General features: G+C 50.6%; 2 protein-coding genes across 4 annotated transcripts in view; one reads left to right on the top strand and one right to left on the bottom strand.

The window, feature by feature from the left end:
• Window positions 1-26,591, top strand: part of LOC122392395 (vacuolar protein sorting-associated protein 13A-like) — a 57,925-nt gene that overhangs the window by 11,953 nt on the left and 19,381 nt on the right. For all 3 annotated transcript variants that reach the window (XM_043387209.1, XM_043387210.1, XM_043387208.1), the window contains exons 8-42: window positions 278-425; window positions 1,420-1,675; window positions 1,986-2,204; window positions 2,518-2,624; window positions 2,918-3,126; window positions 3,843-4,015; window positions 6,147-6,264; window positions 6,578-6,749; window positions 11,278-11,423; window positions 11,910-12,051; window positions 12,229-12,459; window positions 12,792-12,934; window positions 13,199-13,403; window positions 13,638-13,751; window positions 14,109-14,276; window positions 14,463-14,655; window positions 14,952-15,082; window positions 18,154-18,346; window positions 18,477-18,661; window positions 18,962-19,137; window positions 19,576-19,798; window positions 19,997-20,090; window positions 20,450-20,610; window positions 21,080-21,253; window positions 21,458-21,608; window positions 22,011-22,090; window positions 23,186-23,291; window positions 23,521-23,636; window positions 23,908-24,133; window positions 24,362-24,464; window positions 24,669-24,787; window positions 24,956-25,077; window positions 25,444-25,575; window positions 25,884-26,002; window positions 26,281-26,423. In XM_043387209.1, the coding sequence (XP_043243144.1) occupies window positions 278-425; window positions 1,420-1,675; window positions 1,986-2,204; window positions 2,518-2,624; window positions 2,918-3,126; window positions 3,843-4,015; window positions 6,147-6,264; window positions 6,578-6,749; window positions 11,278-11,423; window positions 11,910-12,051; window positions 12,229-12,459; window positions 12,792-12,934; window positions 13,199-13,403; window positions 13,638-13,751; window positions 14,109-14,276; window positions 14,463-14,655; window positions 14,952-15,082; window positions 18,154-18,346; window positions 18,477-18,661; window positions 18,962-19,137; window positions 19,576-19,798; window positions 19,997-20,090; window positions 20,450-20,610; window positions 21,080-21,253; window positions 21,458-21,608; window positions 22,011-22,090; window positions 23,186-23,291; window positions 23,521-23,636; window positions 23,908-24,133; window positions 24,362-24,464; window positions 24,669-24,787; window positions 24,956-25,077; window positions 25,444-25,575; window positions 25,884-26,002; window positions 26,281-26,423 (5,498 nt within the window). The remainder of the gene's footprint in view (window positions 1-277; window positions 426-1,419; window positions 1,676-1,985; window positions 2,205-2,517; window positions 2,625-2,917; window positions 3,127-3,842; window positions 4,016-6,146; window positions 6,265-6,577; window positions 6,750-11,277; window positions 11,424-11,909; window positions 12,052-12,228; window positions 12,460-12,791; window positions 12,935-13,198; window positions 13,404-13,637; window positions 13,752-14,108; window positions 14,277-14,462; window positions 14,656-14,951; window positions 15,083-18,153; window positions 18,347-18,476; window positions 18,662-18,961; window positions 19,138-19,575; window positions 19,799-19,996; window positions 20,091-20,449; window positions 20,611-21,079; window positions 21,254-21,457; window positions 21,609-22,010; window positions 22,091-23,185; window positions 23,292-23,520; window positions 23,637-23,907; window positions 24,134-24,361; window positions 24,465-24,668; window positions 24,788-24,955; window positions 25,078-25,443; window positions 25,576-25,883; window positions 26,003-26,280; window positions 26,424-26,591) is intronic.
• Window positions 4,066-6,036, bottom strand: LOC122392397. The gene is made up of 3 exons (XM_043387211.1): window positions 5,721-6,036; window positions 5,414-5,498; window positions 4,066-5,062 (listed from the first exon to the last, which is right to left on the bottom strand). Exons 1-3 carry the CDS (start codon window positions 5,762-5,764, stop codon window positions 4,295-4,297), a joined length of 897 nt encoding a protein of 298 aa, XP_043243146.1. The 5' UTR covers window positions 5,765-6,036; the 3' UTR covers window positions 4,066-4,294.

Raw genomic sequence — 26,591 nt, 5'->3', positions numbered from 1 at the left:
ACGTATTACAGGGCAGTAGCATTTCATGGCACGTATGCATTTAGTGGGAAACGGACGTCGCCATGCCGGGCAACGGATATCATGCGAATGATTTACGCGTTCTGGGAATGTATATCCAACGGAAGTCAGCGCATCAAATATGAAAACGTTGGACGAAAATTCACTCTGAAACTCAACTCTAGCAACGTCATTCATCATTTCCTGCACTCGTCAAAAATAACTGCCAGTCTTTGTGGTGTGTAGAGAGTGTTTGACGTGGTGTACCCGTGTACTTCAGGCGCCGGTACCGCGAGTACCGAGCCGAGTATCTGACGTTCCTGGAGGACCCCGACCAGAAGGTGGAGCTGCTGAACAAGTTGAAGGAGATGGAGGACGGCCTGGACGCCACCGGTATCCTGCTGGCCAGGGAGGAGGCCAAAATTGAGGTGAGAAGCTTGTGAGACGGCTACGGGATTATAGGACAGAGGTTCTGTTCAGTGGCTACCTTTTGTAGGTCCCTTTATACATACACAAGACGGAAATGAAATATTGGTTTTATCGTTACCGTAAATCGACCCGCCTAAGGTAGGGATTGCTTATTTTAGCGCCATTGTAGGCTTTGCATGGTAACCGTTTTTGTTTCTTTCACTGATACGCCACAGTATTATGTGATCTGTGATAGGTAATTGTACCTGGCCTTTAACTGTGTTTACACCAGTGCAGTGTAATTACTCTGACTATTTATGGCTACCGTTGACACCTTATCCACTGTCCGCCGAAAAGTTGTCAGTGCCTACCGGGAGTGGTAGGCCCGCCCCGCACGAGTGCGTTTTTGATGCGTTGCGGTGCGCTGCCGTCCATCCGTTTGCGTCAGGCGCGCGGTGTTCGGTTCGCACCTTGCCGCATTCTCTCCCACAGAGCCATATCGTGTGTGCCGCATCGCATCGCGATGTGCCGCAGCGAGCCGCAACGCAACTCAGCGTTCCGTACGAAAAACACCCGTGTGTGGCGGCCCTTATACGGCCTTGGGCGGCTCTTAGTAGCGTGTGCCGCTCCGGTCATGTGCTGAGCGGATGACACGGCAGCAGACGACGCGTCTCTGCCGGCACCTGTGACCGATATATCACACCTGCTGCAGTGACGGTGCATGTTGGGTGACAGCAACTGGCGTCTGCCGAGACAACGCCGAGTAGACACTTTTCATGTGCTTACCTGTAACTGGTTCTGTAGTTACTACAGGGATTTTCTAGCGATTTTTCCACATCATGCAGCAGCTTTACGACTAAACCTCCGTAATGCTCCTTCATATGCCCTTACCGATCACACATAGACATCCGTTTATCCTTCAGTCACCTGTCTTGTTAGTTCTCGAGACTCTCTACCTATCACTTCCAACTCCCCTAACCTCTGACCTCTGACCCCACCTCTAACACCCCTCAGCTGGCACGGCGTGAGACGGCGGCCGCCGAGACGCCCCCACTGGAGGAGACGGGCACCTGGTGGGGCTGGCTAACGGGTGGCGCCGGCGCTGGAGACACGGACGCAGACGAGCCTCTCGTGCACCCGGCCTCCGTGAGAGGCTGGACCGTCTGGAGCCAGCTGACTGACGAGGAGAAACAGCAACTGTACGAGAGTATCGGCATGGCGGACAGCGGCCAGGAGGAGGATGTCACTGATCTGCCCACAAACTACATCAGTCAGTATATGAGGGGAGATGGGAGGGGGGGGGGGGGGGGAGAAGGACAGTGCTGAGGAACAAGGTTATAGATGTCCATCAACTGGCATATGCGTTGATTACATTGTGGTGTATAAAGAATCTGATTTACCGTGCGGCATACTGCATTAACCGAAGGCCAGAGACAGGCTTCTTACCAATATGGAAGGCATCGTAATGTAAATAGCCGTCATCGCACCAATTCAGATGCGCTTGCCAGTCCTGTTAACATATTCCAGTACGACCTTCAATTAAAACACCTTCTCCCTTCTCCCTCCCTTCTCTCCCTCAGAGCACAAGCTGAACGTCACGCTATCCACGCTGTCCGCCTCGCTACTGGCTCACAGCAGTGAGCTGCTGGTGGCCACTGTGAGCCAACTGGTGAGCAGTGTGGAGACGAGGCCGGCCGCCCGCTCCGTGCGCCTCTCTGCCAGCGCGCACAGCCTCCTGGTGGAGGGCACCAGTCTGGAGAGGGACCTGGTGCCCATCGTCTCACCGGCCGATATACACGGTACGGAAGAGATGAGGGAGAGTGAGCGAGCATTAGCTAGCCTGAAATGAGCAACCTTGTTGTTTTCATGGACACGGATACCGGCATACAAGAGATTATAACCGGCAGACGATGTTTCGACATAAATTGTAGCCTTCGCTATGGTTTGTTTATGTGCACGTCCCAGGATCCCAGGAAACTTGCGTTCCTTTCACGTCGTCCGTTAACTGCTCTAGCAAGTAGCAACAGCTGCACGAACCATCTCGCCCTATCGCAATAGCTGCACACTGTACCACTTTGACCGTTACCTGCACTGTGTGTTTGTTTATTTCAGAGAGCGACCACCGGCCTGTGTTCTCTCTGGACTTTGAGGTGAACCCTCCGGCGGCCGATTTCGGTCTCTCCGTGTCCGTCTCACCGGTCGAAGTAGTCTACTCCGAGGTACATACGAAACGATGTCTGAGGACAAATAATGATAGTTATGGGTCGGCGTGCAAAGTGACGAATATTGCTATCTTCGAATGCGGTATGCTAACCGCTAAATGGGTTATGAACAGACATCATTTTCATGAGTAGAGTAAGGTTACTTTCTTTACTACATTCAGTGTCAGCTTGTATGATCTCGTACATGCTTCTGCGTTGTCTTAGTTTCACTTGCTCCGACTCGACCTGACGCCTCCTCCTCCGCCGTCGTCCTCCCCTCTAACCCACCCCTCGCCGTCTCTCTCCCCCAGCACGCGGTCTCGGAGGTGCTGAGTTTCCTGCAGACGCCGCAGCTGACGCTCAGCGCTGCTGCTCAGCTGGCCCGCGGTCAGCTCAGCCGGCTGACGGAGGCCGGACGGATCGCCCTGCAGGAGGCCATCTCCCGGAGACGCACCCTGCAGCTCAGTCTGGACCTGGCCAGCCCGTACCTGGTCATACCCGAGACGGGCACACTACAGAGGTGAGACGGGCACCATACAGAGGTGGGGTCACGGCACGACAATGCAGGTCAGTCGTATGTCTCCAGTGGAAAGGGGAGTATGAATGCCGGCCTTTTCCACTGTAATTTCGCCGTTAACGTCTGGGATAATAAAAGCGAATTACAGTGAGTTGCGAGCCTAAATCCTGCCGAATAAAACTTTGGTTTGAGAACCAAAGTAGCGGACATAACCTCTGCTAAGAGACCTTCCGCTTCCCTGACAGCTCCATGCATTTTACTACATTGTTTCTTGGCGGCCATAGCATTGCATGAGTATGATTTTTAACAGTACCATGCTTGTGCCATGGTTGTCAGCGGAATTCTGCTGCTGGCGGACCTGACATGGCCCCCTGTCTAACCCCTAGTTGTCTGCTGGTTCCAGCGGCGGTAATCTGCTGGTGGTTGATCTGCCGTGATCCCCTGATGGTATCGTGGTTCCCTATCTGAACTATGGTCCCCTCCCGGTTCCAGCGGCGATAACCTGCTGGTGGTGGGCCAGCCTTGGTTCCCTGACTGTACCCTGGTTCCCTCCCGGTTCCAGCGGCGGTAACCTGCTGGTGATAGACCTGCCATGGTTCCCACTGTTATGGCTCTTTGTCTGAAGCCAGGTTTCCCTGCCGGTTCCAGCGGCGGTAACCTGCTGGTGGTGTACTGTACCATGGTTCCCGGTCTGAACCCTGGTTTCCTGCCGGTTCCAGCGGCGGTAACCTGCTGGTGGTGGACCTGGGCCGGCTGGTGGTCAGCTCCGAGCTGCAGCCCCAGCTGGAGGTGGGAGCTCTGGCCGAGATGACGCGCGCGGAGCTGGAGGAGGCTGTGTACGACCGGTACCGGTTCACACTCACCGACCTGCAGCTGCTCTTCGCCGACTCCGGTATGTCGACTGATCTTCTTATCGCTCGGAGACTTTGCGCATGCCGTAACTGGTAAGCCGTAGCATTATATTGCGATATACTCAGAACAGTGAGCACACAGAACGAACCTTTGCACACATAGCAAATACACGCAAGGTTACCTTTGCATGGTCGCTCAACACCATGGTTGTCACCAAGCCCATGCATACCTACTTTGCAAATACCTATTTTGTAGACATTCTACCGAATAAGCACACCCAAGAGTCGTGCTTAGCTATCAATCCGATCATAAACGGGTCTCAGTTTCTATGCGTACAAAACCGTCCGCTCCATCCCTCGAGACAGCGACAGCGAACCTCTCCGAACGCCTTCCGAACGCAGGTTCCGCCGTTACGACAGGAGAACATCTTCTTACACGGGTCATCTTCATCGGTAAACTCGGGCGAGCGGAGGGGCGCTCCGGCTGGCCCGATCAGCTGACGTTTTCCACGTGCGTAGGTCGCCCCCGGACCGAGATGGGTCTCCATCAACAGAGCGTAGCCATTCTGAGTGATGATTGCGCGCTTCCGTCGGCGGAGAGGACTCCAGAAAGGCTGCGGGCGAGGGTTGACCAGCTGACTGAGGGAGCGAATGAAGCCGCTCGGTAATGAGTGATCCTCAGCGAGGGGAGAATTGTCCAGGTATCGCTTAGGTCTGACGGTGGTGGATGTGTTTTCTTTATCATCCGGTGGCAGACAGAGGCAGGTGCAGCAGGGGCAGAGTGATACCTCCCTTTGCTGCAGCGGCCGCCCGCAGTGAGGACAGGCGCTCATAGTCCGTGTTTGCAGACGGCGGTCACAATAGGGACATCTGGGTAGATCCAGTGCTCTGATCTGCCGCAGGCAGGACGGGCACCACTGTGGACTCCGCGCCTGGAGCCTGCTGGAGCAGTAGGGACACTGCTGGTGGTCCTCCCGGGGCGAGGGACACTGGCCAGAGAGGCAGAACTCCTGACACTGGGAGCGGAGTATCGGGTGGCGGCAGCAGGCGCTGGAGGGCAGGCGCTGGCAGCGGCAGCTGGCCGGCAGCTGAAACAGGGCGAGCGAGTGGTGTGGGTGGGAACTGGGATTTACTCTGCTGGATGATCGTGGCAACTACCAACTATGTAGGTTAGCTGGAGCCAGCGTTACTGGCGTCATGAATGCAAGCTAGAATGACTTGTTGCCACGTTTCAGGCAAATTACTTCATAGTCGTTCTTCTTGTAACGATACTAAACTAAAGCTTTCAGTGTCTATTAATCTGGCTTATTTTATGAACATGGAATATATTAGTTTGGATTTATCCGCACCGTAGCATACGTTGTCAGTGTGTCAGTGTCATCATAGCAGTGTAGATAGCAGCCAGTGTAGATAGCAGACATTGTGGGATTCATATTTACCTGATCGATGGCTTCCTGCGGTGTTCCCGGTCCAATATGTAAGCCTTCGTCAAGGAACTCTGCTGATCTCCGTTGTGCTCTTACGCTGAAACAGATTTTCATATATCAATTCTGTGGATATAATTTAAACTTTTCACCATTAGATATGCGTCAATATTGGATGTGTAAATTGTTGTCTTTTTTGTTTGCACACACGCTCGAGATTTCTCAAAATTATTTCAAGTCATCGAAGTTCTCGCTCGTTATGGTCCTTAAGATGGTTTGATATTTGTCCTTGAAATGAATCTGAAAAGCGAAGTTGACTTACCTCGCATTTACAAGGAGCCACACGGTCCAGCTTCTATACAGCATGTTGCTGCTTTTTGCTTGTTCGGCTCAAGATGAAATACAGGTTTGATAGTGCATTAGGCTAAGATAAATCTTGTAAACGTTGAAAACGACCGTCCTGAAATGAGAGCCCGTGTTTTGAAATAGCTACGATACCGACAAAAACAAAGTAGTTACAGTCGGTATAGTTGCTTTTTGCCAGCTTTTTGCTATGTTTTAGGGCCTTGCTTTTCGCTCTTGATTCTTTTGTGAGCGACCTCCCTCGGCTCCTTCGATATTTGAGTTAGTTGCGTGCGTTTTATGGTGGATATCCTCTGAGTGCGACTTCAGATCACAGAGGTTTCGTTTCGTGCCCGCCTATCTATTTCGTCACTCGAGCTGACTGAAGTTCACGGTTTGTCCTCAGGCGATGAGTGGCGCGCCAACCGGCGCCGGCCGGCCTCCGATAACCACCTGCTGCCCAAGGTGCAGGCAGAGATGGTGTTCTCCAACTCTGTACAGCAGCAGTACACACTGGTACCCAGGTCAGTCGGGACGTCCAGCTGAGCGGTGAAAAACGGCAATCTCCTGGTTTGGGAGCAGTCATCGGAGCGAAAGATGCGCTTGATGAATGCTAGCAAGTAGACCGGCTTCAGTTGGAAGAAGACCAGAGCAAGGCTGTATGTTGTAGTTGCAGATAAACGGTGTCGAAATCATGAAGTCATCGTTTTCATTCTATGACATACACAAGCCATTGCATTTGATTAGCCATCCAATTTTAGCGACAGCGGTTACATCATCGGTCCGTCGTCACTTCACTCCATTCTATCGCCGCCCTCCCCCTCCCTTATCTCACAGACACAAGCTGGACATCACAATGAGCGCGTGTCGTCTGAACCTGTCTGACCGGCGCATCCGGCGGCTGGTGGACTTTGGCGAGCGTCTGCCGATGCCCCGTCCTCTGCAGTATAGGGATACGGTGGACGCGCTGCCCAGGAAGGAGGAGCACCTCTGCCTGCGCGAGTGTCAGGTGCGTGGGATGACGCCAGAGGATGGGAGGGCTACTGTCGGCTTTACTGATAATATGGGGCTTTTAGCGCAAATTATAAAAGGCTTTTAACCATTTTATGCGCATTAGTCACTGGTTCGGATGCCATGGTCTTCTTGTCAGTGCATTGTTCACAGGTATTTCTGGACTGACCATTATATTTTGTTCTGTCACCCCGTGCCTTATACCTGTGATATTGTCATTGAAGAGGAAGGAATTAATCTCACATTCACGCAAATTAAACAACGCGTTCCACTGAACGTTACGTGATGCGTTTTTTTAATCATAGCCGGGTTGAGGATGCGCTTTAGAATTAGTGATTGCCATTTACCAGGCTACTATTTTGACCTTTCTTTCTCGCCGCTTTTCGTATTTGTTGTCCCTGAAGCTTATCTTCTCTTCTCAGATTCCTACGGTACGCTGCCAGAACCACAAAGCTTCAGCTCAAATGTATTATTTTTTTGCAACGCATTTTGCCATTGACCACGTCTCAAATTCCGTCTCACAGGCCCGCTGCATGCCACCTTCGGTGTATGTCTAACATATTGTACTCTGAGCTTCTAAAGTCTAGACCAAAGCTCTTGTTAAAATATCTGTATATTAAAGGTAGTGTGCCAGCTTTCCTGGATCGTATGGAGTTAATGGCCCAGATAAAGAGAACCGGATTTTTAGAACTTATCCATACCTTCAAAACTCATGGAAACGTCTAAAATTCTTCAAATTTTGAGTACCCCAGTGCGAAATTCGCCCCGACGCACTATGGTTGGAAACGGCCTCACGGATGGCCGTGGGCAATTTCGGAATATATGTATATTTGGGGTGTCATTCTGTTGGAAATTGATGAAATGTTTTGAATAGGGCAAAAAAATTTATTTAGTTGCACATTTAGTCTCCATTATTGTACGTGGAATCGGGAGTTTCTGATAGTGGCTTTTTTGGTGCGCCGTCAAAGGTTTAAACAACCGCGCTGGTGATAGCATGTGGAGTACCTCCATGACGTTGTAAAACTGGATTATTATGTATCAAAATAATCCTTGTTATGTTGGCTATCGAGTGGAGTGACTCTTTTTCCCATGCGTGTTCAAAATCAGGAACGGCATTGCATTCTGTTTGCAGTGTCACCACAGCAATATTTGCAAAATTACGTTTATGTTTCATTGGACATACAAAAAGTTCTCCATCGACCTCCATTGAGCTTTTTGGCAGAATAAATCTCTGTTCAATTCTGCGTAAGGGGAACGTAAAAGCAGACTGCGCACTTGTGCGCAAAATCGTCCGTGAAGCTTCATCTCCCGAGGCGTACCTACCCGTCGCTTCGTTAGCACCAGGTCGGCTCGTCAGTCTTGCAATCGCTTATCCTTATAAATGATGGTAAGAAGCAGGGTTGCGGAGTCGTGGTGGCGCCAAATCCGACTCCGACTACGACTCCGACTCCTGACTCGTTGCCATGACTCCAGCCAACTCTGTCTCCGACTCCGGACCCCTGCCAGTGTTTCGGAGTCGTGATGGAGCTGTTCCGATTCGGACCGACTCCGACTTCCACTGCGGGCTCCTGACCGACCCCGACTCCGACTCCGACTCCTGGCTCGTTGCCACGACTCTGGGCGACTCTGACTCCGACTCCGACTCTGACTCCGACTCTGACTTCGACTCCGCACCCCTCGTAAGAAGTAACTGCTCGCCCCTGCACCTGGAGTATGGATATCGTGCAAACGTGTATGGATATCCTGGAGTATGGATATGGATATCCACCGACAGAGCAGACATACAGACATGCTGTAAACGCCATTACACTGCCAATACCATGGCAAATCAAATGGCTATCTATGGTTTTTGATCATCGTTCTACATTTTCCAAAATATTGAACTGAATGTTGGCAATTTCTCGTGGTTAGGTACTTCACGACCATGATGCATGCATTTCTGAAATTGATCTTTTTTCAACCAGCCACGTACTCGTATGATAAAATGAATGTCACCATCGTGTTCTACGCCCAAAAGTACCCATAAAACATGTGTCATGCATGGGCTGCGAATAGGTACCAGTTTTAATTTTCGGGGTTATGTGCTTACCTGATTGACCTGACTTTGACCCTGGCCAGTGGCCTATGTTTGACTGACCCCTACATTGATCTGACACTCTTTTAGCACTTATATGAAGGGTTGTGACAGTTGTGACAGCTGTGACAGATTGTTTAGGACCAACTGATGACTGAATTTATTTAGGACCAACTGATGACGATGTAATCGAAACGCGAAACGCGAGGCACCGATTGCGAGGTTCTAAAGTCCATGCTACTGAAAGCCCGATTTCAAGTGTTTGACCTGACCTTGACCCGACCTGTGACCTCGAAATTCAACTTTAAAGTATTCATGTGAATCGTCTCGTCGCGTTCTTCTTTCGTTTGCCGCGCCTCGTGCGTTTCGCTGCGCCTATTTGTTCGCGAGTTATCGGCTGGGGGCGTTGAACGCCCCCCCCCCCCGGCAAACGGCGGATGGGGAAATACCCCAGCAACTACCGGGTTAATCTGACGCATGTTTTGTCATTTGATCGTCATTTTATTTCTTACTTTTTTGCCCAATCTAAAAAAATCATAAATACTCTTTCTCCAAATTTTTGACCCTTTATGACCAATAGTAAGACACTGTGCGTCACTACGTTGATATTTCTCGCCCTAAAGCATAACAACAATATCCATTCAGTAAAAGCAGTATTCAAAACATGTTCAAAATGCCTCGCGATATCGATAACATAACGAAAGACATAGGCGACTTATAACATACTTGCAATGATGACGTCACACACGCGTGACGTGACGTGACCTCGTCATTTCTGAGTTACTGTATGATGCACGAAAGACACTGGTATACCTATGCAAAGTTTCATCGCAGTCGGTCTACGCATTAACAAGTTATGGGCAAAACATTTTTTCGCGTTGACCCCCGGCCATCCGTGAGGCCGTTTCCAACCATAGTGCGACGGGTTGTCGGTCGTACCCCAACCACATTTCACACCACTATGAACAATAAATGCACACACTGAAATCGCTATTACCGATATGCTCATCCAATCAAGTTTCGATAAACCCGTTCATCATCATCTCCTGCGGTTTCGAACACGCCTGTTAGGTGGTGCGGTAGACCGCGCCCAAAGCCAGGGCCCCGGTAACGTGAGGTAGCCGAGTCGGGTCAGCGTGCGCTGACCCAAGCCGGGGCCGCGCGTCCTCCCGGTGTCATGTGATAGCCCGGGGGGATGCGGTAGACCGCGCCCAAAGCTGCGGCCCCGGCTTGGGTCAGCGCACGCTGCCCCGACTCGGCTACCTCACGTAACCGGGGCCCTGGCTTTGGGCGCGGCTTCTGCTCATACTTTGTGGTGCGGTGGTGGTGCGTCGGGCCGCGCGCTCTGACTTCGGCCAAGAAAAATGCGTCAGCTGATCATTGTCATTTCTGCCACTTGCGTGTGGTGAAATGGGGTCATAACTTAAGAGACGGCTTTTTCATATCAATTATTTTACATAAAATAATATTTCAAACCATAAATAATGTTCGACAGCCAAATAAAAGAAACAATACCAATACAGGCTTACAGTTTAAGGCTCGACGACATTGTGTTGTCTACGATTAGACAGCTGATAACTCATTCCCGTACGTCGTAACTCTATAATGACCTTTGCTTATTGTCACATGTGCGCCGCATTCGCGATTGTTGCCGACGCCTGTTTGCAGCTCAGCCCACTACAGTTGTTATACATATCGAAAAACCGATAAACTTTTAGGCGAAAAAGGCACTATTCCAGGCCCATTTTTGATTTTTTTGCGATATTAGGTAAAAACAGAAGCTTCTTATCCTAGGAAAAATAAAATGGGAAATCTTTCAAAGGTGGCACACTACCTTTAACACTAGCGCGTTTGTCGGTGAAAGTCACCCGATTGCGATTTGGTGGAGGCATAGCATTTGATTCAAAGCACTAGGGTCATGGTAAATGTAACGTTATTGGCCCTCGCCTACATGACAAAGAGGGTCATTTTCGAGTGGCATGCAATATTCCAATGAAAAAGCTCACATTGCTAATTGGTGTGGTGTTCGATCATCACTTCAGTATCACTGGCCTGCATGGCCTTGGTCTGACTGTGAAATTGTGCATGAGTGAGGGTCGAGAGTGGCCTCTGCGACGCCGACTGCCGGTCTGTAGGTCTGTTACAGAACTCGGTGAAGGATCATTTTGTAGATGTGTGCTGTGATACATTGTCATTTGGCTAAAATGATTAAGGATAAGGGGTCGTTGATTATGAATACTTGGTCTAAAAATTTTGAACTTGGGAGGAAATTCAGAGGTTTTAAAGTCGGAATGAATTTACAACATAATTCGTCAATGAAAGTGATCTTTTCGCACACCTTGGCCAACAACCTCTGAACGGTTTCTCCAAGGCCATTTAACTACGTTTCTCAAACTCTCTTTATCCTCTCTCTCTCTCTCTGGCCTGTAACCTCTCCATGTGCTCTCCCCAGCTGGAGGCCGATACGGCAGAGCTGCGCCGCATTCGTCGCCAGCTGCGTCTGAAACTGCGGCGCCATGGGCCGACCGGCGAGGACGGCGTCGATGGCGGTCCGTCGGCCTCGACACCGGTCTCCTCCACCGGGGCGGAGGTGCAGAGGTGAGGGGGAAAGAGGGATGCAGAGGTACGGTCGGAGGGACATGACTCCTCCTTTTGGAGAGGGATGAAATGCTGGAGAAGCATGGCGCATGCTTCCTTTTTTTGATACGGCAAAGTACGTGTGCGTTCATGAATTGTAATACGAGCTATTCTACGACATACGGCTACAGCTCAGCCACTAAACATATAACAGGTACGGGGACCCGCATTTGCTACTGTACACGAACCCCAAGTCTAACCGTCTGTCCTGTCCAGTAACAACCGATAACATTGATATCGACTGCCGGTCCCTGTATGTACAAGAGCAGCTGAGGTTTTCTGTGCGTGCTCTCCGACAGCTTATCGTTGTTACCTGTGTGTGTGTGCTGGGACAATTTACTCAGGGTCGCTGTACAGTAGCAACTGCGGGTCCCCCTACCTATGCATTGAATTTGCTGTTGTACGCCATTCACTGGTTCCACCCCGTCCTTCGCCTCCGTTCCACAGAATCATGGAGCAGAGCGGCGACCTCGACTCTGAGGTCAGCGACCCGGGCCAGTGGGCCAGGGCCGTCGACCAGCCCGGCTTCCAGGACAACGTGTCGGCGCACAACGTGCTCAGTCTGATGCTGCGCGCTCAGATACCGGAGGTAGGCACAGAGGGACCTAACGCTGCATAAGCTGAGTTGTGTGAATGACATTCGTGTGGTTTTCGTCTCATGAGCCTCGATCTTATCAGGTGACACATTTAGCGACACACAATCGTACTTACTCGTACTTCACCGTTGTCATACTTACCACCACCCCGCCCCGCACCTCTCCGGCAGGTGTCTATCCACCTGGATCGCTCGGGAGACGCGGCCGACCGTCCCTACCTGCTCCTGGTAATCAGCTCGCTGTCAGTGGAGCTGGCTCAGCTGCGGTACGGCCCGGCCGCCCAGCTGACCCTCTCCGGCCTGCGGCTGGTCGACAAACTGCACTCGACCAATGGCGGCGAGTATCTGGAACTCATCAGCACCGCCCAGCAGCGACAGCTCGTCTCCGTGCTCTACAGGAAGGTGGGTCTCGAATATGGGCTACACAGGAACGGGGGACCCGTCTTCGTGCTGTATGTGTATAATATGATAGGGTCTGTCCTCGTGCTATGAATGAAGGGATGGCTATTTCCGCTACACAGGAGGATAGTGCTTGTCTTTTGCTTTTCGGAGAGATAGCGTCTGTCTTCTCTATAGTAACTATTCTAGGGTTCTCTTTCGGCAAGCAGAAATTTTCTCTGATCTCTACCCTACTTTAGTGCTGGCCTTGACGTTTTCTGGTTTTGTGACGATTTCGAGGACATTCCACCTCAGTTTATTTCATTCTGAAGGCATATCGAACGTGTTCCGCTCAGGTGAGCCCCAGCTGCCCGGAGTTCAGCACCGTCTTCCACAGCGTCGAGCAGAGCCTGGTGATGGACATCGGCACCATCAACGTGCTCTTCCACCGCGGCGCCGTCCTCACGCTCGTCAAGTTCCTCCAGTACGCCGGCGAGCGGTGAGTGACGGAAGTCGGAGGGCTCGATATTAAGACGCTTTTGCAATAATGTTTGTTTTGAATGCTCATTCATACATTAACCGCCTGTTGGTTTGATGCGTGAGGTTGAACCATGTTTTGCTAAGAAGGAACCTTTCTATGTACATAAAAATGTTTCCAGAATATTTTCATGTTACCCTATTTTTCATCAATCAACGTTGACTAGCCTCATAACCATTTGTTGTGAAGTCTAAACGACTGATTAGTGTCTCTCCCTCCCATCAGCCTGCCATCGAAGGCCCTGTCTGTGGCGGTGCCGTCCGCCGCCGCCGCTGCTCCAGTCGCCGCCCCCGTCCCCGCCCTCACCCCGGCCCCCGCCGCCGACGGGCCGCCCACCCCCGCGGGCGCCACGCGGTTCAGCGGCTCACTCCGTCTGCAGGAGGTGGTGGCGCGGCTCTGCGACACCGACTCGGACTTTGTCGAGGTCAAGGTCAGTGAGTGATTAGTTCGCAGGGGAAGGGCTGGTTGGAGAGGATTGTGCATGTTTGCGCTGTGACGACCGTAATACATGTGCGAGACTCCTACATGTGTTAATATGTTATGTTGTGATTTATTGGAATTTTAGACTGCATCACGGACCTTCTTCGTCATTTGAATATGTTCATGAGTTCTAACGTAACTCATGCATTCCTACTATTCTGAAGCTTGACCTTTGTTTTGGCAGGTGACTGGAGCAGAAGTGGACGGCCAGCTGAAGGCCAACGATAAGATGATCCTGAAGGCTTCCCTGAGCGAGTTCACCATGGAGGACACGTCAGAAACCACGCTCTACTCAAAGGTCAGGCTCTGACTGTTGGCCGTCTCAGCAGCCAGAGGCTTTCTCTCAAACCGGCGATGAGCGAGTCATGATAAACCATCTCTGTCAAACACATCGTGCCAAGCCACAGATAACAGTAGCACTGCAGCCGCCGGAATCCTGTTTCCAATCCAGTACTACTCTGTGGCCAAGCTTATAGTCGGGGAAACATTACATTTGCTTATTATGAGATGTGCAGCTCGCTGCTGCTGCTAAATATGAAAAGTGATCATATTTATGTGTTTATCGTTGAAAATGTTACTTTACCGCTTATGACCCAGTGCAACATTAGACGCGTCCTTACTTGCTCGCCTTTTTCTCCCCCCCCCCCCCCCTCAGATCATCTCTATGGAGGACGACAAGCTGCTGGAGTTGAACGTGTCGCTGATGACCGGCGGCCGCTCGCCGCTCGATACGGACCAGCCGGTCAAGCCGCAGGGCTCGGTCCGACTCCGGGTGGGCCGGCTTCACGTACTCCTGCTGCACAAAGTGGTGGCCGAAATGCAGGTATGTGTGCGCACTGCGCAGGCTCGTGACGCCATTCTTATTTTTTCCTTTAAAAGGGGAACACCTCTGCTCGCCAACACGCAGTTGGGTAGCCGTGGGCTTCTTGGTGCGCGTATATGTTGATGCCTCCTAAGAAAATAGGCTTTCCTGACTGATATTTCTATCTGCGTTTGTTTTTATTTTCAGAGTTTCCTGGCTCCCTTCGTGGCCGCCGAGCTGGGTGGCTGGGCGGCGCGTCAGGCCGAGCGGCGCCTGGCTGACGGGGTGGCCGGAGTACACCGTCAGGCGCCCACACTCAGCCTGTCCGTGCAGCTGCACGCGCCGCTGCTCGTCATCCCGGCCCACTCGCGCTCCAGGGAGACACTGCTGGTCAACCTCGGTTAGTTTGGTGGTCTGTGCAGTGAAAACGTGCAAGAAGTTGTTTAGTCGAATTCCTTTGCTGCTTAAATCAGTTTCTTTCTTTGTGTTGGCTTTTATTATTCCCGAAAAAATAGCGTCTGAGCATAATCAGATGTCATCGTATTTGTTTTAGCTAAAATAAGAGACCCTTTGGATGACCTCAACTGCAAAGCTCCTGTTCGTTGTTCTATGTCTGATGTAAGCAACTCACAACATACGCTCTGACTACGTATAATTGGCGATAATCCAACCCCGCTGTCACCCACTGTCCTGCAGGTGACCTCAGCGTGGAGAACCTGATCAAGCTGAAGGAGTCGCCGTCTCGGCACGTCATCGACAACATCATGATCCGGCTGCGGGACATGCAGATTAGCCGCGCCATGCTCTCCATGAGCGGCGACCTGGAGGTGAGATGACACGGCAGCGGCAGGGATCGTGGAGTGTGGGCTGGAGTTTATGGGCGGTGCGAGCGACTTAAGCGAGTGTCATTTGAGCGAAAGTCATTTGAGCGAACCATTTTCAGCGATTGGCAACTTAGCGAATATCAAATTGAGCGATTATCAAATATAGCGATTATCAATTTAAGCGAAAGCTATGTTTCAGCGACATCTTTTTCGTCGACTACAGTTTGAGCGACTGTCATTTCAGCGAAACACTTCATCGTCCCGTAACGGTGCATGCATTTTTCTTTCTTTTTTCTTTTGCGAGCGTTCGTACAACGAATGTTTCCGGAACTTTTCATGGTAATCCGGAACTGGATGGCGGATGTCACGTTCAAAGTTCAGACATTAAGCTCCAAATTTAATGCCACATTTCTCAAAAATTTCAGCGGTTCGATTTCACCCCCCCCCCTCCCTCTCTGCTGTTTGCCAATAATGATGACCAAACGTTTGTTCAGAGATTCATATTGCTTGTGCTGTGTTTGCGGAATTCCCCCGCTTGAATTTGGATCAGTTTAGAGTTGCAAAGTTTTCCCCAAAGGCTGCTACCGGCACCGCCCCGCCCCACAAAAATTTTCTGGGATACCGGCATGCTACCACCCCCCAAGCAAAAAAACCGCCAAATTACCGGCATACTAAAAACCCTGCATTCTTGATTCTAGCTGACCCCTGCAAGAGATGCCACATTTTGGCAGTTTCAGTGCCCCTCCCACCCAACAGCCATCCATTGTCCAACCACAAATACCAGCAGGCTGATTTTGGCTGAGTTGGCCCCACAAATACCCACAATTTTGAAACTCCATTCCAGTCTATACCTGTTAAAATATCACCTGTAATCAAAGAAGTATTGCCTACAAAAAGACTATTACATTCATCAAAAAGGTGAGGACAAAAAGGACTTGAATTACTGAAATGTGTTTTTGAAGACTGGACAGTGAGCAGTAATCACATTTACATTTCACAGGTGTTCTACTTTTCCATATTCTCCTAAAATGTTGCAGGCACCAGCCAAATGTTTAAAATCTAGATGGTCAAAACATAGGTAAACAAGTACAGATTCGGCCATCTTCCTAACTGAGGAAGCGAGATCAACATCTACTTTTTCCTATCAACTATGGCTTGCTGGTTCGTGAATAAGATACGAATCATGTAAAAAAATGTGTTAATAACTCACTGGTCCTGAGAATAGTCACCAAATAATATGTATAAAACGATATCTTCCATCCTCTCCAACCTCAAGCGGGAACAAACACAAAGTTATCGATTTCGAAACAGATGCGCCATAACAGAGGCTTTTAACCAGCTGATTAAAACGCTGCAAAAAAAATGTTTAACGACTGCAAGCCACTGCCTCGTGAATGATTATATTGATAAAAATTATCCAACACAATATTAAATTATAATGAAATCAACATTGTAGTGTAATTCACTGCAAAGAAATTCATTTCTCTTCAGTTATTCAACCAAAAGGGTATATGAATAAATATTACGTCATCAAATTACATCCATTCATTAGGGGAGAGAGAATCTTAAAAGTAAATCCTTGGTTGTCTAATGATTTGCGCCACTTTTTGTCAATTTTGCCTGGATGATGTGTTTTCCTGTAAAGATAAGACAAAATGCCAGTTCAAATCCATTTTCATTTAATTATGGGACCTAAGTCAGGCTCAGGGCTACCTAACACCTGCCTTTTCAGCTGGATTTTCAGTGTCAAATTCTTTGTAGAGTTTCTCAGACCACATCTCAAGATCTCAGGACTCAAGGCCAGTTTCCAAACATTGTGTTTTTGGGTGTTTTGATTCTGCCTTTTCCCCTAGGGAATGTTGTCATTAACATTTATTTATTTTATTGTGCTATACGTATTACCTACCATTAGACTTACTAGATTATCGTGCTTTTGCAACATAAATGAGTATTCTTCCTTTTATAGACCACAGTAGATTCTTGACAATTCTAATTATAACCAACCTTGTGAATTTAGTGTGAAATGCTGAGGTCCATGTGTTACCCCTACACTTAGCAATGGAACTTCTACCACAAAATGTATCTTGCAGTGGCTAATATTGCTGTTACTACAATTTGAGAGCCTCTTAGTGTCCAAAGTTTGAATTATTTGCTGATTTTTTTTTTGCACAAAATCAAAAATACCGGCATGCTACCGGCAAGACATGCCAGATACCACGAATAAACCTGCGGTAGTGAAAAATTACCGGCATGCCGGTAGTGCGGTAGGGAAATTTTGCAACTCTAGATCAGTTCCCCATGTTGTAAAATTTGTTCTTGCCCCAAGCAACGTACGAATTTCCAGATATTTGGGTTAGGTCCCTGAAACATAGACTGGATCCCCCTGTGCCATCCCTCGAGTTTATTATTGGTCCTTGACATTCCTTCCATCGTCATATCTCTCACGTTCCACATTTCCAGATCAAAGTTGCAGAATGAGGCTAGATATTTTTTTGTGGTTTCCATGCTTAGAAGCAAATTTTTAATTTTGCCGCGCGCAGCTTGAAGCATGACACACACCAAGCGGGTATTCCAAGGGCAAGAATTCCCGAAAAGTAGCAAATGATTGACTTCCGTCGCGTTCGGTTTCGCTGTACCTAACTGTGTTCGCTCAATTGGTCCCCCATTGACCTGCATATATTCGCTCAATCTGGTTTCGCTGATTCTGGTCCTCGCTTAAGTTGATAATCGCTGTGATTGAATTCGCCGACTTGACAATCGCTGAAAAAGTCAATCGCTTAAATTGATAATCGCTGAAAAGGCTTCGCTCAAATGTCGTTCGCTGAAATGACGCTCGCTCAGGTGTCGCAGAACCGTTTATGGGAGGTGGTACGATAGACAGGGTGACGGTCGTCGTCAAGCTTCCGGCATTGATGATAGAAGACTATGATTTGTACAGAAACGTGCAGACTGGCCTCTTTCTGCAGCTCAGCTCCTTACTTTTAACATCATCAAATTGTTACAACCTAGTCCCACACTACCCGACTTCATGCACTGCTTTTTGATCAGCGTTCCCCTCTCCGCTCTACTCACAGATCATCGACCCGATCCTGGCTCCCACGGAGCTGCGGGTGGACGTGCAGCGGGCCGTGTCCCCGGCGCCGGCGGCCGTGCTGCCGCTCAGCGTCTCCGCCAGCCTGGAGATGCTGCACCTGGACGTGGCACAGAGCGACGTCACCCTCGTCTACAGCGTCATGTCCGAGAACCTCGCCGAGGGACGCTTCTCAGGTCAGGTCACGCATACGCAAATCAAACCTGCCGCTCTAATTCATCAGTGTACTTTATCTACATCCTGACTGTCGCCATGACTAACGTACCTAGCTGTACATTGAAGAACTACTCCTCTCCCCGCCAGCAGAGGAGGGCTGGCGGACATTCTCTCCGGAGCTGGCCGGCCCGGCGGCGGCCGGCGCTCCCGCCGTGGACGAGCTGGTCAGTGAGCGTCTGCAGGTGTTCCTCTCGGGTCAGGCGCGTCCGGAAACCTCCGTGTCAGTGGCGCTGGACGGAGCCGCCATCGTGCTCTATGAGGACGGCGGCGCTCAGGTAGGTGACGCCTCCCCAGAGAAGGAAACTCGCGGAGTATATACGTATCATTTAAATGAAGGAAGTTTAGGATTCGGTTCCATTTGTGAGGTGAACTTCGTACCTTAGAGAGCCTCCATTTTCGCTGCTCACAAATTCATTTAGCAGACTGTAGAAGCGACATTTAAACGCTGTATATGTCGTTTCACGGTAACCAAAACAATGTATTCACAACGATGTTAGCCCACTTAAGCGTAGAATCCACTCTCCCGGTTCGCGCTATTCTCAGAGTCTAATTTTCCTGGCCCCTTTCTCCCCCAGGCGGCTGACTCGAGCTCTCCGGCACGGGACGAGGCGCACGCCCTGCTGCGCTGTGAGGTGGGCGAGGCGCGTCTCGAGCTGGAGCAGTACTCTGACCGCTCTCTGTCTGCGCGCGCCACGCTACACCAGCTGACCCTGGCGGACGCCCGGCCCGATAGCCCGGCGGCCGTCAAACGGTGCGTATCGGGGGAGAGGTGAATATAAAAGGTATATGTAGCAGACGGGTAGAGATGCTAGCGGGACCAAGATTGCTTTACTAATAGCTGGACGACGTGTTACCATTGGGTTCACATCGATGATCTATTCAAGATCAAGAACACGTAGTCCCGGCTGGCGATACCGGCTAAGGTTTGTATTACCTATGTCTGTTGTTTGATATGTGTGGATGTACCAGTATTGTGTATATGCGAGCTTGCTTCCATTTTGTTAGGATTAACTGCTGCTCTCCTCCCGTTTGCCCAGTCTGCTGGAGTCGGCCACCCCCGAGGACGGCTCTCTACTGGAGCTAAACTGACACTAACTGTCCTCTCTGTCCAGTCTGTTGGGGTCTGCCACCCCCGAGGACGGCTCCCTACTGTAGTTGAACTGACACTAACTGTCCTCTGCCTGTCCAGTCTGCTGGAGTCTGCCACCCCCGAGGACGGCTCCCTACTGGAGCTGGTGGTGGAGCGCGCCGCCTCCGGTGACCAGACAGTGCGTCTACTCATGGAGAGCACCCGGGTCACGCTCTCAGTACCGTTCGTGGCGCTCATCCACGGCTTCTTCAGCGACGCGTGTCCGCCGCCGGCCGCCGACCGGGCCGGCGCCGGCGCCGCCGCGCCCGTCTGGAGCGACAAGGTCAGTCTCGGACAGTCTCAAGTGAACTAAGCGAACCTCACTCTTTGATAGCTGTGAACAAAATTGCGCCAACAGTTGAACACAATGGCGCCTTGTGAAGCCATTACTCCCATCATCACTGCGTCGCCCTTTTTATATAGTTTTTGACGTGTTATCCGACTGCCTGAGAGCAGCGTCGGTGTCTGTGTTCGTTGTCAGATGCCGCTGGACCACCCGGGCAGCCCCAGCTCCACGGGCAGCACCAGTGGCTACCTCTCCGATGCCAGGACGCCGGTCGTTGTGGAGGAGACCGGTGCGTCGGGGATGAACTGTACATGAGCCCGCTGGTAACAGGAGATTCGATAGACCCTGAACAATTCCGCGTTGAATGCTGCTATTTGCGTGAGGAATCGTATTATGGGCATATTTACAATTGATGACTGAAGTAATATCGGTGAAGCTGATAGCATTTTATCCCGCTTTTTATAGATCCAGCTCGCCGATCTGAATGACTATTTAGCGCTATGCTTTCATTTTCTTTTTTGGCCCTTCACTACTCGTCACCCTGCTCCTGTTCACATTTATCCCTCATGTTTCAGGCCTAACGATGACTGCCCAGCATGACACCCCATAGCAATTCGTTGACCTTTCCCTCTGCCCCTCCTCGCCCAGGTCTAACGGTGACTGCCCAGCTGCGGACTCCCGAGCTGGTCCTGCTGGTCGACCCGACGGAGACCACGGGCCGGCGACTGGTGCTGCGGGCCGAGGTGGCCGCCAGCTATGTGCGCGCCGTGGGTCAGAGGTCCGGGTCTCTCACACTGGCCGGACTGCAGGTCAGTAGAGGACATTCATGGTTCGTATTGACAGCCAGCAAGGGCAGCGGTCGGGGTCACTGACACTGGCCGAACTGCAGGTTAGTAGGGGACGCGCACACAGACCCTACAAAAAAAAAAACGGCCAAGTTGTTGTAGCCTTGGCTTTGTTTGGTCTAGGATTTAAATTATGTTTCATTGCCGATTCCAGCTAGTCATGCAGGCTAATAGAAATGCTCAGTTATATAATTGCTCTCTGGCAACACTTTGGTGATAGGCATCTCCACTTGTTTCCAAGCATTAGGTCTTGAATGCGGTCCAAAGCCAGTATATTTCTCATCACGTTCGCCAGTGTGTCCCCGGGATGCTGAATCCGACTCTGGCCGCGCTGTCTTACCCTGACGTCCTCGTCCCGCTCTCCTCAGCGGTGCCGCAGCCGGCAGCACTGTGTTACCCGGACCCTCTGACCGCCCTGTCTCTCCATCCCCAGCTGTGCCGCAGTAGGCAGGGCTCGTCGCGCCGTCTGGAGAGGGTCGTCCTGCAGCCGTGTGATCTGTCCCTGTCGTACGCCGCCTCGGACGGCGAGTCGGCCGTCACCATGGTGCTGAGCGGCAGCGAGATCACCGTGCACCTGGTGGAGGCCGTGGTCCGCACACTGGCGCAGGCAGGTCAACCGGAGGAGGGAACAGGGTGGGAGGGATGGGATGAGTCGATTTCACAGCTTGGTGAGCTGTATTGGTTCTTTTGGACAATTTTATGACAACTGACCCCTGTCCGCTGATGGTGAGTGGTGGCGAGACACTCAACATTATCCATATCTGGTCAGAGTTTGAAATCAGACCTCCCCTGACCCCCCCCCCCCTTGCAGGTGGTGTCTGACGTGCGTCTGACGATGGGCCGTCTGCACGCCGACTGCGAACGGCCCACCTCCACTGACGGAGAGCCGTCCAGTCCGACTGCCGACAACATCTGGCTGCCGCGTGCCATCGAGAAGCCCAGCATTCTGGACGAGGACCCCGGTGGGTGTGGTGGATGGAGGTAGACCTTCCCCCCGCCACCCCAAATTATCATCGGATCTGTATCGATCTTAGGGGATGCTTGGTCGTAGTTTCGAGGGGGCGGGGGGGCAGTTGTCCCGCTTGTGCTCCTTAGCGCCGCCAATGAGCACGATTTTAGTCACCTTTGAAGACGAAAGTCTATTTTGTATTGTGTATTGTATTTGTATTGTGTTGTATTGTTTTGTATTGTATTGTATTGTATTGTATTATACGTTTTGCTGACCTCAATTTCAATATTGCGTGTGGTTTTGTCCCAACGACATCATTGCCAGATACACATTTGTGATGACTGACGGTGAGCCCTATCGTGAGCTTATGTTAATTTGATACACCGAGTTACAACCGTGTATCCTCTATACACAGGGGAACACGGCTGTTCGAAGCCCGCCTTCCCGACCAAGAAACCGTCCGAGTCGCTGGAGATTCGACTTCCGGAAATATCGGTATGTATTGATTTGATGTTTGCTGCGTTTTTTTTTTTTTGCATTTTTTCATAGGACTTTTAGTACGGTACAGAGAATCCGGAAAAAAAAAACAATTTACCCTATGAACCTGAACTATCATTTACAATTTTTATGCCACTCTGGATATTTTACGATGCCTTAGCAATGCAATGAGAAGTAGGGTTTCCGGTAGTTTAGTAACAAACGCAGCATGTCAATTGTCAGGTATATCGTACAGCTTACAGCTCTGTCATTTTTTGTTGTTGAGCTAGGCTCTTTCGGTCGAACGAGACCATTTCAGAGCCGGAGTGATGATAGGAATTATGGGGAGACATTGGTCTGAGTGGGTGTCCTGGTGCTCTGCCGGGGCTGGGCCCATTACTGGACAGGCCATCAGCCCCGCGAACTGCCACGGCACCCGGTTCCGGGCCTGCTCCGGGGGTGGAGGTACTATAACAACTACCAAAGTGCGCGGCCACTAATACCGCATGTCTCTCAAGACAATCCATATTCAGCCCGGGCTCAGCCAAGGTTCGGGACGCCTCGGGCCCGCTTTAAACTGCCACACAACATAGCCTATGAGGTGTAGAATGCGTGACCTAAGTTATTCGTCGTGACTTCTAGCTATTTGGCCTACAGAGGTCAACAAAGCTCCAATTTGGAAGGGGAGAGCGGGGTAACATGGCCGCCCCACCTGTGCCTTAGTTGACAAAGGCTTATGAAACAAATCTAGTCTGCAATCATTTGTCATTGCTATTGTCTCTATAATGAAAGTGTCACAACTTTACCCTTCGTAATTTTGATCGAAACGTTCCACAGTTTTTTCCCGTTTCCTCGGCACGCTTAATTTCTTTGTTGCCGATGTTATATTCTTCTTCTTCAATGTCATACTTTTCGTCCTCTGTTCCCGGTTTCTCGTTCTTACGCGGTCATCCCCGGGAAGTATTTGACCAGAGGATCAGATGTTCCCAGTACCTAATCATAATTCCTGACGGCAGTGTCTGGGTGTCCGCAGGTGGTGTTTGAGAGGTTCCCCGTCATCATGGTTCACTCGGTATCTCCCCAGTTTTGATAACGGTGTCTGGGTGTCCACAGGTGGTGTTTGAGAGGGAGGAAGAGGACCAGAGGTTCCCCGTCATCATGGTTCACTCGGCCCTGGAGGGTCTGGTCTGCGACTGGAGTCAGCTGCCCTACATGAAAGGTAGGGTGGATCTGAGCTTGTATTGTTTATAGTTTGCTTCATCTGTTGGTGTTTCTCTACTCCGATCATAGACTGGGAAGTTTCTGAGTGATGGATGGTGATTGAAGGAAAATCAGGTGAACAATACCTAGATAATGCGATCCATCTGCTGAAACCAATGGGACTTACGGACCAAAGTATTTGGATTACTGCCACCTTATCATTCCTATGTTCTGCTCTCTGCCCACAGGCGAGATCCAGCTGCAGGTCTCAACGTTCAGCGACGACATCGGCACGTGGGAGCCGCTGTTGGAGCCTGTGCTACAGCAGGAGGAGGCATACAGGCCCTACGAGGTCCTCTTTAAGGTCGGTGACATTTTGATCACTAAATAAATGATGCATACATTTTTTTCATTTTTGCAGGATTGTGAATCCTTTCGTTTTTAGTGCGTAAGCTAGTCGTTGGATGCGTGTATACAAGGCTACTGACGTTCGTTCGTTTATGTATCGGTATGCAATGGTTTATGAAACATAGTATGCAATAGTTATTGGTTATTCATCGTATCTGGATCACAACCAAGCTCATCCCACGCTGGTTCCGCGCCCTTCACATTATTGTCGCGCTCCCGACCCTCAGGTGTTCCGTAGCGGCGCGCACCCGATCTCTTGTGGCGCCTCGCTGCCGGAGGACCAGCCTGACCACGCGTCAGCCGGCGGCGGCGGGGTCAGCGGTGGCGCCACAACCCTGACCGTGCCGTCGCCGGGATCGGCCACACCCAGCTCCGTGGACTCAGATACAGAGACAGAGCACAAGATGAGACCGATTAAAACAACACGCAGACTGTCGCGGCGCAGAAAAACCAGTGAGTCGGGAGATGGACGTCGGTGGAAGTTTTAGTGCGTTAACATCTGTCTTATTGTAGAAGTCATAAAGGAACGGTGCTGACGAGGCCTCACATGCAGGCTAGATCTATGTGTCTTGTGTACCCTGCATGTCGATTGCCATTACGTGCATCCGTTTCCAGTGGGCACTTTTTCATATGAGCGTGGACTGGCAGCTGTGACCTGGGTGTGTCCATTCTCTGCTGCAGGAGCTTCCACCCACATCGTGGGCTCCATGATGAACTCCGATTCCGATAGCGACGACGGTCTGATGGAAAAGATCGCCGCCGCATTCGGACATCTATTTTCCAGGTAAACCATGGAATGATGATCGGCGCGATACCTTTGCTCTACGAACGAATGATGAATTTGACGCACATTCGTTTTCTCATAATAGGAACAGGTTTGAAAACTGTCTATTTTCGGATACTAATGTTGCACGCCTTCCAATCACAAGTTATGACTGTCCTCCGCCATTGTTCTAACACACGATTCCTCCCGTCCTCACACCACCAGTGATAACGAGGACGGTGTGGAGGACGGGGAGGAGGCGGACGAGTCGGACACAGAGCACCCGGCGACGGATGCCAAGGCCAAGGCCGCGCTCCAGGAGCCCTCCCAGGACGAGCCAGACGGTGAGACGTGCACGGGGCTGTATTAACCGCGACCTCACTGACTTATGGCGCTGTGTATTATAATTTGTTATAATTTTTGGTGATTGTTTGTAAAGCTCGTCTTATTTGATAAGCAGGCACGGTAGATAAAAACTCGCCGTGGCTCACACCTCTCCCGGCGCCCCGCAGGTCCGGAGGTGGTGGTGACCCCTGCGTCGGTGCCCTCTCAGCTGGCCACCTATGTCCTGGTCGAGTCCCGAGACCCGCTGGAACTGACGGTCACCCCGCAGGCCATCAATGTACTCAGAGAGGTGAGACATCGGACGATGGACCGCGGCAATGGGGAAGATGTGTGGGTGCTGGCCGCATAGTGGACGTCGCTGAATTTTGGCCTATTTGGGCGTTTACGGCTGAACGTAACTCGAGTTAGCTGTTTAAAATTAGTTCCCAGGTTTTCATGTCTTCTTCGAGAGCCTCGAAATAATTTGTCTCATGTAGTTCTGTATATTTTAGTTCGTTCTGTAAAATCACAGACTTTATATCGCTCGCTGTCGAAGTACGTGTCGAAGTACGAAAATATTCAATAAAATCGAGCAAACAACAAACAAACAACAACAACGTGCTACGTTGTGTGTACCGTGTGCACTTAGGGGGCTTATTGGATGTGTTTGGTTCAGGTGGCCAAGTGGACGACGGATAAGGACGATGATTACACGGAAGAGGGCCGTCAAATGACCTGCAAACTCGGCCTGGACATTGACAACCAGCTGGGAGGCGACTTCTCCGTCACCGTCGTCGGAAAGGCCAAGGTAGGAGTCCCGCGATGTTGTCAGTGACAGTTGATAGTTCGATAGTTTTGAACCGTCAGACGAGTGTGTGGCATGTTCACTGTTCAATGCAAACTTATATTGAACGTTGATGCTATCGTTACGGAAGCTTAGTGGCGTAATATGATAGGTGTCTAATTCTATCCATACAACTCATTAAATGTACCTTTTTTCTATCGCTTACAGTCGGTCACTGCTGCTATTCTATAAGCATCAGTTATAGTGACAGTAATTACGTAGTCGAGTCACATTGTAACCCCCGCCCACTGTCCTATCAATGTCTCCCCCAGGCGGACCGTGTGAAGCATGACAAGCTGTGTGACGAAGTGGTGTTTGCCACGCGCGATGTGGTGCCGGGCTCTCCCCGCAGCACCAGCCCCACCCTGTCTCTGGAGCACTGCCATCGCAGGTAACGAGCCAGCGGGTGGATGTGTGGGATGAGAGGAGGTACGTACTTTTCCTTTGTTTACACATCGAGCTTACTTAGTATTCTTATGGGAACCCGGAGCAGGTTACGGTTATTTCGGAATAAAAATACCTCGCGCATCACGGTGAGTGTATTTTTACGGTGATATCTGTCATTATATTCTTCAACACTTTGATCATAGATGAAATTGTCAATCACCTCAGTGTTCAATGCTAAGAATTGTGTAACATTTTACCTCACCGTGGATTTATCGGCCACAGGATGAGCTCCGGAGGCAGTAAGATCGAGGAGCTGATGAGCTCTGTTCTGACCACCGTCACGGCGCCGGTTAAGTTCGAGGAGAAGACGCTGCCCGAGCTGTACAACCTGGCCGTCAGGCAGAAAATACGCATCGAGGCAGAAAGTCAGTCAAGTGTTGAATTCTCTACAGGGCGTATGCAGATTAAGATTAATGTCTGGTACTTTTAGCAAATCAGAGCAAATGCTTAGGCGACACTTCATGACACGTCATTCTATTCCAGAATGCGTAGCCAAATTTCCCGATTCTGCCTTTATGTATCAAGGTTTGGGC

Source organism: Amphibalanus amphitrite, unplaced genomic scaffold, assembly GCF_019059575.1.
Source record: "Amphibalanus amphitrite isolate SeventyFive unplaced genomic scaffold, NRLGWU_Aamphi_draft 000484F_arrow, whole genome shotgun sequence".
Classification (NCBI taxonomy): domain Eukaryota; kingdom Metazoa; phylum Arthropoda; class Thecostraca; order Balanomorpha; family Balanidae; genus Amphibalanus; species Amphibalanus amphitrite.
The sequence above is the reverse complement of the archived record's forward strand: the minus strand, read 5'-3'. Positions and strand labels throughout refer to the sequence as shown.